A 12,110-nucleotide genomic window follows, 5' to 3' on the forward strand; every position below is an offset into this window, starting at 1 on the left:
AGAGCTTAGCAAGAGACTAAATTCTCTTATGGAGGAAAGAGAAGGAGAAGTGAAATATATTTATTTTAGTCACTTTTAGAATAAGATTTATTTTCATTTTTTATTACATTCATGGGTCTATTTTTGGACTTGTAATGAGCTGCTAGCTTTTTTATTGTTATTTCTAAGTCTTTTAATTATTAGATTAATTATTGGGCCTTGGGCATAATTTAGGATTATTTGTAGGAGTTATAAAAAGACTCTCACCTTGTTGGCAATTTTGATGAAAACTTCATATTAGACACAATTAAAAGAGTGTCTATCTTGGTTCTTATGTGAAATATTAAGTTCTTATAAAAAAATTATTATTTATGACGAATCATCTTCAGCTTATCAATCACTCAAGATTGTGGTGTTGTTCTTTCCATCTCTTTCTTTAAGTCTGCTTTATCCTTTTATTTTCCCCAATTTCGTAGAGCTCCAAATTGGTTATCCAGTTTGTTGATGCTAAAAATTGGATTCGTCAATCAGGGTTCCATCAAAATTACAATTCCCTTTTTTGTATTTCACCTTTGAGAGATCCTTAGATCCACCAACATTAGTCATCATTTTCCTTGACATTTCTTACACCTACAACCACCTAGATTCAAGGAAGAAAAAGAGAAAGAGAAAAGGGGAAGAAAATAAAATCAATCATGGATGGTGAAGTTGAGAGGTTCATCAAGGTATGGCTCACAACCATCTCATGTCTATGCTATTGTTATTACATAGCTTCTAGAATACCAAAAGGCTTCATGAGGCTTCTCTTCCTCCTCCCTATTCTCAACCTCTTCCCCACCCTTCCCTTCAACCTCTCTTCCTTCCACCTAGGTGGCCCCACCACCTTCTTCCTTGTTTGGCTTGGCACTTTCAAACTCATTCTTTTCTCCTTCAACCAAGGCCCTCTTGCACTATCACCCCCAAACATTCTCCATTTCATTTCCATAGCTTCCCTCCCCATCAACCCCAAACAACACTCACCAACCAAAAACAACCACACAAACAACACCCAAAAGCCAAAATGGCTTTTGCTCCTAAAAGTGCTTATTTTTGCAATGATCATACGTGCTTATGACTATAGAGAAAAGTTGCACGCTCATTTCATCTTAGTCCTCTATTGCTGTCACATGTACCTTGGCATAAAATTTGTGTTAGCCCTTAGTCCTATCTTGATTCGAACCCTTTTAGGGTTTGAGATTGAACCACAATTCAATGAACCATACCTTTCCACATCCCTTCAAGACTTTTGGGGTCGTAGGTGGAATCTCATGGTTACCCGTATTCTACACCCCACCATATACTACCCCATATACCCTATTTTCATATGCTTTGTGGGTCCCTCTTGTGCCATGACAAGTGCCATGTTGGCCACGTTTCTTGTGTCATGGCTCATGCATGAGTTAATATACTATTACCTCACACGTGTGACTCCCACGTGGGAAGTCATGTGCTTTTTTGTGCTTCACGGTGTGCGCACCACGGCGGAGATGGCAACGAAGAAGGTGATGCTCCGCCGTGGGTGGCGGTTGCATCACCTTCTTCATGTTTTTTTAAATCTAAATGCATGGAAAATAATATTTAGATTAGCACAAATAATCAACATAATAGGAGGATCGTGTTTTTTTTTCATGTGTGAAATTGTCTTGGAGTAACGACAATTATCCACACTGAGTAAGATTAGTGTCAACCAAATGGGTTGGAAAAAACACTTGACCTAAAACAAAAACAAAAAAAAAACCATGGAAAACACGAGGAGCCATGAAATGGTGATCTATAACAAATATCTGATGAAAAAAAATCTATAAACAACAAGAAAATAAAAGATAAATTACATAAAAAAGCCAAATCAGATCTAGATAAAAAAAAACTCAAATTATAAAACAACTAAGAAGAATCGATAGTAAGTGTCAAAATTTTATATATTATAGTAAATGGTATTCACGGTGAGAGATGGTGAGTTGTATGGGCTGTTTTGGTTTGGAATATATGGAAACAGAGGAACTCTAACAGGAAGAGGTAGATAATGACTCACCTAGAGGATTATGTTTTTTAGTGTATTCTGTTAGGTTCTTAGTGCTGAGGGGCAGCTCTGTTAGAATCATAGTGCTGGGGTAGTTTTTGTTATGGCATGATAGCATAAGTGCTTTTCGTTATCGCTTTTGTATTTTGGGACGTGGTGTTTGTCTGGTAGCTTGTTGCAATCATGTTATAAATATCATCGTCTCCATGCAAGAAAGGAATAAAAAAAGAAATTTCTTCTCCCTTTCTCTCTTCTAAGGAGGCATTCCTGGACCTCGAATCCCAGGAGGTTCACTGTGTGAACCTAACAAACTCGATCGTCTTTAGGGGAGCAACATTTATTTGACACTCAAGTTGTGTTAAAGGACACCATCTTTTACTCCGGATCATGGTTAAAAGGTATTTAAAGAGTTTTTCCCTACTCTTTTCAGCAATGGCAGGGTCGACCCAAGGCTAAGGCCATCCAAACTCTTGTTTTAGGCCACTAAAAAATAATTTTTTTACTATTAATATATGTATATTAAACATATGCACTATCAAGGACCACGAACTGTTATACGTGAAGTTCTGTCGTGACATGCGTGTGGAAGGTATCAAATATTTTAAAATAAAATATGAATAATTTTATTAAATATTTTAATAATTTAGAAAAAACTCCATTTTTTTTTGTCAACAAAAAAATCCCATTTCGAAGTTTGGTTTAGGCTTACTAATATGTTGGGCCCGGCCCTGAGGATAAGCAACCTGATGATCCTCTATGTGCAGCTTTACTATGTGAGGCTGTTGCCTTCATCAAAACTCAAATCCTTCTCCTTCAAAGTGCCTATAAGATTCAGGATGTTAAATCCCTTGTTCGTGCTGAAAGATATGGTTTCCAAAGCCATTTTCCTTTAGAGCAAAGACCAACCAGTTCTAGAGGAAATCAAGATATCACATGGCAGAAACTTAGAAGGGATCCTCTCTTTATCGAGGAAGATGAGGTTGTGGGGCTTGATGGCCCTAGAGGTATATTGGAAAATTGGTTGACAAAGGGAAGAAAAAAACGCACTGTCATCTCTGTGGTGGGAATTGCAGGGGTGGGAAAAACCACTCTTGCCAAGCAAGTTTATGACCAGGTGCGTAACAATTTCGAGTGCCATGCGTTGATCACAGTTTCTCAATCCTTCTCTGCTGAAGGATTGCTGAGGCATATGTTGAATGAGCTTTGCAAAGAAAAAGAGGAGGACCCTCCCAAGGATGTTTCTACCATCGAGTCGTTGACAGAAGAAGTCAGAAACCGCTTGCGCAACAAGAGGTATGTTGTCTTGTTTGATGACGTATGGAATGAAACATTTTGGGATCACATTGAATCTGCTGTAATTGATAATAAAAATGGAAGTAGGATATTAATCACAACCAGGGATGAGAAGGTTGCAGAATATTGTAGGAAATCATCATTTGTTGAGGTGCATAAGCTAGAAAAACCTTTAACTGAAGAAGAATCATTGAAATTGTTCTGTAAGAAGGCATTTCAGTATAGTTCCGATGGAGATTGTCCAGTAAAGGTGATTGGTGTAATAATCATTGTAATGGGTAAAAAAAGAGAAAAATTTGAGGAGGAAAATGCAAGAAAATAAAAATATTAAATACTGCAACTAATATATTTTTAGAGCTACACTACTAAATAAATAAAAATTGCGATGCGATATAGGATTCATGAAAAAAAAAATAATAGTTTAAGCAACATGCCCCACTTGCATCCAAAAGTCTCTTTTGTCACCTATTATTGAAAAAAAAAAAGTGAATTAAAAATTTGATAAAGGATTATCCAATGGGGAAGATTTTGACTTAAGTGAACTTAACATAGATGAACCAATTACTAACGAGGATTAATAGATTTCAAGAGCTTAGCAAGAAACTAAATTCTCTCGTGGAGGGAAGACAAAGAGAAGTGAAATTTATTTATTTTAGTCAACTTTTAGAATAATATTTATTTTCATTTTTTATTACATTCTTGGGTCTATTTTTGGACTTGTAATGGACTGCTAGCTTCTTTATTGTTATTTTTAAGTCTTTTAATTATTAGATTAGTTATTGGACCTTAGGCATAATTTAGGATTATTAGTAGGAGTTATTAAAAGACTCCCACTTTGTTGGCAATTTTGATGAAAACTTCATATTAGACACATTTAAAAGAATGTCTATCTTGGTTCTTATGCGAAATATTAAGTTCTTATAAAAAAAATTATTCTTTATGACGAATCATCCTCAGCTTATCAATCTTTCAAGATTGTGGTGTTGTTCTTTCCATCTCTTTCTCTAAGTCCGCTTTATCCTTTTATTTTCCCCAATTTCATAGAGCCCCAAATTGGTTATCTATTTTGATGATTCTAAAAATTGTATCCGTCAATCAAGGTTCCATCAAAATTACAATTCCCTTTTTTGTATTCCACCTTTCAGAGATCCTTAGATCTACCAACATTAGTCATCATTTTCTGATGAGAATACTGAAACTGGCCAAATACAGGCTAAAGGCCCAAGTGGAGAAGGACGAAGGCCCAAGTGGAGAAGGACAAAGCCTCCGAGCGGAGAAGGATGAAGGCCTAGAGACAGAGACATTATCAAGACTATTAATTGTTGCTTAAGGCCCAAACTAATTTGAAGGCCCAAGTTATATATGTTTTTTAGTTATAATTTTTATTTATTGTAATTTTGGCCCAAACTGTTTAGAAGGCCCATGTCTATTTTATCTTTTTGTTCAGATACACTATAAGTATTGGTTTTTGTTTTCAATAAAAAGAAACTTTTGGCATTTTCATAAAATTTGGTGAGAGCTTCTCTCTGGGTTCCTTGTTGAACCAATTTCAGACTTATCAAGGTAATCATTGTGGCGTCTACCCTGACTTATCTTCCTTCACTGGAAGTGGCGTCATCCAAATCTCTGTAGCCTATATCAAACGATCCGCTCCTAGTCAGGATCACATCATCTTCCTTGACATTTCTTACACCTACAACCACCTAGATTCAAAGAAGAAAAAGAGAAAGAGAAAAAGGAAAGAAAAGAAGATCAATCATGGATGGTGAAGTTGAGAGGTTCATCAAGGTATGGCTCACAACCATCTCATGTCTATGCTATTGTTATTACATAGCTTCTAGAATACCAAAAGGCTTCATGAGGCTTCTCTCCCTCCTTGTGGCGTCCCCAAAATAATGACTGGATTAATAGTAATAATTTAAATAACAAAAACCATGGTAAATTTTTTTTCCTTTTTCTTTTTCATTTCTTTCTCTTTTCTCAATAATTAATTTCAGAAGGGAAAATCATCACTATAGAGTCCTGAATGGCCAGTTCACAACTCTATTCGGAGTCATTTCTTTCTGATCACTCATAACCTCTAAATATGTTGCTTTTTCAAAAGGAAAGGTATGCCAGCCATTACTTTAGGTCGTCACGTGAAAACAATAAAAAATAATATGGTCGGTAAACTCCTTTGCAAATGAAGTTTGCTAATGCTTTCTTTTCAAATAACAAGATTAAACATAAATACATTCATCATTTAAAGTTGTCCAAAATATGGGAGTTTTTACAAAATACATAGTGTCATCCAGAGCAAAAGTATCCACTGTAGTAGCTTCAGTCACATGTATACAATCATCAAATTCCTTTACAATAGGTCTACCCATACAAAAACAAAAGGGTAAACCTAACAGTCAGCACTAGATACACCCACCCTCAAAAGTATACAAAACTAGTATGAGGAGCTGTCTACTATGATGAAGAGCCTCCACTGATCGCCATCTCTCTAGGGCCACTATCCTCCGTAGAGTCTGCTTCAGATGCCGACATGACGTCCTCGGGAGAATCCACCTCAAGGAGTGGGTCCTCGTCGCCCTCTAGAAAGTCAAGAGCATCCACAGCAGGCTCAGGAGGTAGCTCCTCTGGGTCTTCCTCAGATGACGTCACCTCGATCACTTGGACTGGCTCCACTAGACGATATGGTGTAGGCGTGGGTAATATCCACTCCACAGTGCGCTGAAGCGTACGCGCGGGTTCATCTGGATGCACCAATGAGGTAGCCGTGAATCGAATCGTACCCCGAAATCAGCACCTCGCGTTGCCTTCGAGGGTCTCCCAAGCTCCCTCTAGGCACTCCATCTCCACACGATCATGGATTAGTTGCGCCGCCATCGCGATCTACAAGAAAGAAAAGAGAGGGGTAGACTCTTTCACGCGACACCTAACTATGTAGCAACACAATGCGTCTCATAACCACTACATGCAAGAAAAAGGGGTATCTCAAGGCTTTTCATCTCTGGTAATCGATTACACAGCCTTGGTAATCGATTACCAGAGGCCAAACTCGAATTACACAGCTTCAGGACATGAAACCTGCAAAAATGTACTATGTAATCGATTACACCTAACTGGTAATCGATTACCAGTGGCATGTTCCTCTGTGTAATCGATTACACAGCCTGGTAATCGATTACCAGAGGCCTCCAAAACATGCTGCCTTCATTTCTAAGCCTGGTAATCGATTACACCCCTTGGTAATCGATTACCAGAAGCCCTCCTAGCTTCCTGACCTCGTTTTCAAGCCTGGTAATTGATTACACTCCCTTGGTAATCGATTACCAGAGACCATCTTAGCCTCCTGTCTTCATTTTTAAGCCTTGTAATCGATTACCCACCCTTGGTAATCGATTACCAGATGCCATATCCCATATATCAATCAAAGTTCACAGCTGGCCAGCCACCACACAAGCCTCCTTGCTTTGTGGTCTTTGTTCCTTTTATCTGTTGACTGCCAGGAGCTCGCCTGCTTAGGTACATTACAGGTTCTCACTGACTGACTATGCCCGGGTTGGGTCGGGATTGGTCAAGCTTGGTTTTGGGCAATAGCACCCCACCTGACGTCTCCAAGGTCTCCTGACCCCCGCGACATATCTCCAGGTACCACTCTGTGGTCAACAATAAAAGCAGGAAGTCTCACCCTTCCACACTTCCTCATTTCAAGCTTGTAGGATTATGGGGTATCCATCACATGTGGTACTAGGTGGCGGTCGGGCGATGGTGCAAAACAAGTTCTCCACATCCACAAATCACGTATAAATCCACCATCCCCTATTGCCCACCTCCAACTGAGCTCACGTACTCCCACGTAGCTCTTATCCTCGTTCCTCTCAACGCCGGGTCCCCATCAATCCTCCCAAGCTTCCACAACATCCAAGTAGTTCCACATCCAATCGTCATGAACTCACAAAACCAAGCAAAACAGGGCAAAGGCAGAAAACTCTGCCCAAAACACAAACCAAAATCACAGCTTTTCACATACAAATACCCCAGTAACATTCTCTTCGTTCCAATTCGTTCACCGTTGGATCGACTCGAAAATTTTACTGAAAGTCTCTAGCACAAAAGTCTACATCTTGACCGTTGGGATTTGCTAGCAAATGTCCAGAACCCCATGTGTACTACCCTTTCCACAGCCAGCCATACACAAGCATTTTTCTGCACATATACAAAATTCTGCTGCACATTTCACAGCAAAATTCTGCATAAAGTGCAGAATTCGAAAATCACTCTTACCTTCATCCAATTTTGCCCAAATTGAATCCTACAAGTCCTAAATCATGTATCAATCATGTCTAAACCAAGGACAAGCTTCAGACCAAAGCAACACAAAATCTAGGTATCCAAAACCCCTCAATTTAATGGATTTTCAAGGTTTGAGAAGTGAAATTGAGAATGAGGTAAATTTGGAGCAAACTCTCACCTCACACAAGTCTATAACATCAATTTAAACTTGCTCAAACTGGATTTACGCCTAAAATTCCACCAAATCAAAATTTGACTTCTCAACACCCAATTTTACCCTAGAAATGACTCTTGCCTTCACTTTGATCATTTGTTTTTCTCTCTTGCACAGCCCAAGCTTTCTCATAACTCCTAAATGACATTTCAAACTAGGATTAATTCCCTTTAACCTCCAAATACCATTAAATCCAGATTTGGCCTTCCAACTCTCAAAGCCTCACTCTTTTTCCACTCATAACACCACATTCTCACTTTCTAACCCTAGGTTAACCCTACCCTTCATCTCTAACAGTTTTCCATAAGCAATTTCAGCACACCAACATCAAAAGCATCATCATAAAAACCCTAAAACTGAATGGGTAAGCTTAACTCACTCAAACATAATACGTTTAGCATGCTTTCGTCAAATCTCTTCACAAATAACTATCACAAAGCATTAACCAAGCAAAACTGCCCATCATATCTCCCAAAGCCCCATACCCACGAAAATCAAGTCAGAAAGAAGTCTACCCAAACCTGAAATTTCGAAGTCCCACACGTAGAGATGCGCTTCACGACTCCGAAAATGCCTTCCTTTTGCGATTTGGAGCAGAAATGGTGACCAAAGGTTGGAGCTTTGTTGGGCAACAATGGTGGATGAGAGAAAAGAAGAAGAAGGCTGCGTGAGAGAGAGGGAGAGAACTTCTGAAATTTGGGGCTGAGTGAGAAGAGAGAGAGAGTGTGTTGCTTTTTAGTTTAAAAAGAAAAGCTTTTCTCTTTTCTATTATTTTATTTTAAGTTATGCCACATGTCTCCATTTAAGTGGAGCAAAAGGCCCACTTTTCTCTTGATGTGTTTCGCACTCAGTCACAAAAAGGGAAAAATCTGACATTTGCAACGCTAAAATCCTGCCTCAATTTGCGTGCCATTTCTCTAGTTTCAGTTCCTCGCGTTTCTCTGCACCAGTCGGGGCCAGTTTTCGAAAGTAAGCAATATATATATCAAAACGCTCAGAATAAAACCCCGAGCGTGGTTCAGAGGTTGGTTTCGTTAAATTTTTAGTTACACGCAAAACGATGATTTTTAGACTAATTAATTGAGAATTAACCTATAATCATCCAGTTATGGATTTTTCTTCCTTAATTAGCCTAACCCGCGTATCTTTTCCCCCAAAATACCTACTTCCACCAGGAATATATATATACATGTACATTGAATAATACTTATATATATATATATAATCATTCAAAATGCACCGTTTACAAAATTCTGGGTAGAATTTCCAGGATGTCACACTCCTCCCTATTCTCTACCTCTTCCTCACCCTTCCCTTCAACCTCTCTTTCTTCCACCTAGGTGGCCCCACCACCTTCTTCCTTGTTTGGCTTGACACTTTCAAACTCATTCTTCTCTCCTTCTACCAAGGCCCTCTTGCCCTATCACCCCCAAACATTCTCCATTTCATTTCCATAGCTTCCCTCCCCATCAACCCCAAACAACACTCACCAACCAAAAACAACCACACAAACAACACCCAAAAGCCAAAATGGCTTTTGCTCCTAAAAGTGCTTATTTTTGCAATGATCATACGTGCTTATGACTATAGAGAAAAGTTGCACCCTCATTTCATCTTAGTCCTCTATTGCTATCACATGTACCTTGGCATAGAACTTGTGTTAGCCCTTAGTGCTATCCCGATTCGAACCCTTTTAGGGTTTGAGATTGAACCACAATTCAATGAACCCTACCTTTTCACATCCCTTCAAGACTTTTGGGGTCCTAGGTGAAATCTCATGGTTACCCGTATTCCACGCCCCACCATATACTACCCCATATACCATATTTTCATATGCTTTGTGGGTCCCTCTTGTGCCATGACAAGTGCCATCTTGGCCACGTTCCTTGTGTCATGGCTCATGCATGAGTTAATATACTATTACCTCACACGTGTGACTCCCACGTGAGAAGTCATGTGCTTTTTTGTGCTTCACGATGTGCACACCGCGGTGAAGATGACGACAAAGAAGGTGATGCTCCGTCATGGGTGGCGGTTGCATCGCGTTGCGTCAGGACCGCTCGTGGTGGCGTTCTTGGCGGTCATCGGAAGGTGCCTCATACTTCTTAAATTAATTTTTTTTTCAAAACTATTTTCTTTTATCATGGATTATAGTTTATTTGGTTGGTGTTGATTAACAAAACTATTGACATTTACACATATATAAGAAATTAAAATTATATTTTACAAGAGAAAAACAATATAATCAGTAGCTTTAACATTATACCTCGAAAAATAAAATAAATGTGTAAACAGAATGGAGCAGTTGGTAGGAATTTTTTTTTTCACACACTAAAATGATGAGTCCTTGAATCATGATTCACAGATATAAGTAATTTTTTTTAGTTGATCATAAATATTTTTAACATTATTTATATAATAAGTTTTTAAAAATTAAAGAGTTACATGATATTGAGAATTATATTATATTTTTATAATTTTTTAATGAGAATCAAAATGTAAAGTGTTTTTAAAATAATAATATTTGATTGATTGAATAAATTAAAATATTATTTTATTCTAATCATAAAGATTCAACCATTAATTTAATAAATAAATCACCATTGATAAATCAATTGTTTGTGTTGAATTATTGAAAGGTTAAATAGACCAATAAATGAGAAATCGAAAGAATATTATATAAATTCATTATATTATAAAAGGATCTCTGAAAACTATAAAATTACATTTCAAATACGATTATAATGTTTTATATTTAAATATTTTAAGTGAATATTTAAATCAATCAAATAATTTATGTTGTGATATATATATATATATATATTGTTATTGTTAAATATTTCCTTTAAATCTAAATGCATGGAAAATAATCTTTAGATTAACACAAATAATCAACATAGGAGGATCGTGTTTTTTTTTTCATGTGTGAAATTGCCTTGGACTAACGACAATTATCCACAGTGAATAAGATTAGTGTCAACCAAATGGGTTGGAAAAAACACTTGACCTATAAAAAAAAACCATGGATAACACGAGCCACGAAATGATGATCTATAACAAATATCTGATGAAAAAAAATCTATAAGCAACAAGAAAACAAAAGATAAATTACATAAAAAAGCCAAATCAGATCTAGATAAAAATAAAATAAAACTCAAATTATAAAACAACTAAGAAGAATCGATAGTAAGTGTCAAAATTTTATATATTACAGTAAATGGTATTCACGGTGAGAGATGGTGAGTTATATGGGCTGCTTTGGTTTGGAATATATGGAAACAGAGGAACTCTAACAGGAAGAGGTAGATAATGACTCACCGAGAGGATTATGTTTTTTTAGTGTATTCTGTTAGGCTCTTAATACTGAGGGGCAACTCTGTTAGAATCATAGTGCTGGGATTGTTTTTGTTATGGCATGTTATAAATATCATCGTCTCCATGCAAGAAAGGAATAAAAAAAGCAATTTCTTCTCCCTTTCTCTCTTCTAAGGAGGCATTCCTGGACCTCGAATCCCAGGAGGTTCACTGTGTGAACCTAACAAACTCGATCGTCTTTAGGGGAGCAACATTTATTTGACACTCAAGTTGTGTTGAAGGACACCATCTTTTACTCCGGATCATGGTTAAAAGGTATTCAAAGAGTTTTTCCCTACTCTTTTCAGCAATGGCAGGGTCGACCCAAGGCTAAGGCGATCCAAACTCTATTTTCTATTAGTTGAAATTAATTATTTTGTCTCCATTTTTATTTATAAGACTTTTAAAATGATATTTATTCTATTTTATAAAACTCAATCTATAATATTTCTTTGATTAATTATTTTTAGACTAAAAATATCCATCATTAAATGAAGAAAGAGAATGTATTGACAAACTATTAGACCAGAGAGAAGTGTAATTACAAGGATAATTTTAAAAAATATTATAAACGTAAGACAAACTTATTAAAAAGGATGGGGCAAACTTATTAATCAATGCATGGGACAGACTTATTAATCACTCGTCATGGGTGGCATGCAATGGAGAATGTAACATTCAATTTTTCGTAAAATAAATTAAAAAGAATTTTACTTAAAAATAAATAAATTTTTAGAAAAATTATGAGATTTTTGTGATTAAATAAATAAGGAAAAATAACTTTATGAATTAAAATAATGTTTACAAGGTAAATAAAATAAATATATGTCTTTAGAAAATAAAACCGACAAACATCATTTGAATCGAATAATTAGTTTTTTCTAAGATAATTAGTTTTCGTCCTTATTTAAAAATTGGGTAGCGTGA

General features: G+C 36.8%; 1 protein-coding gene across 1 annotated transcript; it reads left to right on the forward strand.

Annotated features, from left to right (window-relative positions):
* Positions 1-118: 118 nt before the first annotated feature.
* On the forward strand, positions 119-4,612 carry LOC114395891 (probable long-chain-alcohol O-fatty-acyltransferase 1). Its single transcript, XM_028357759.1, has 2 exons — positions 119-3,331; positions 4,477-4,612. The coding sequence occupies exon 1, from the start codon at positions 675-677 to the stop codon at positions 1,668-1,670; it is 996 nt and encodes a 331-aa protein (XP_028213560.1). The 5' UTR covers positions 119-674; the 3' UTR covers positions 1,671-3,331; positions 4,477-4,612.
* The last annotated feature ends 7,498 nt before the right edge of the window (positions 4,613-12,110 follow it).

This window comes from Glycine soja, chromosome 18 (genome assembly GCF_004193775.1).
Source record: "Glycine soja cultivar W05 chromosome 18, ASM419377v2, whole genome shotgun sequence".
NCBI lineage: Eukaryota > Viridiplantae > Streptophyta > Magnoliopsida > Fabales > Fabaceae > Glycine > Glycine soja.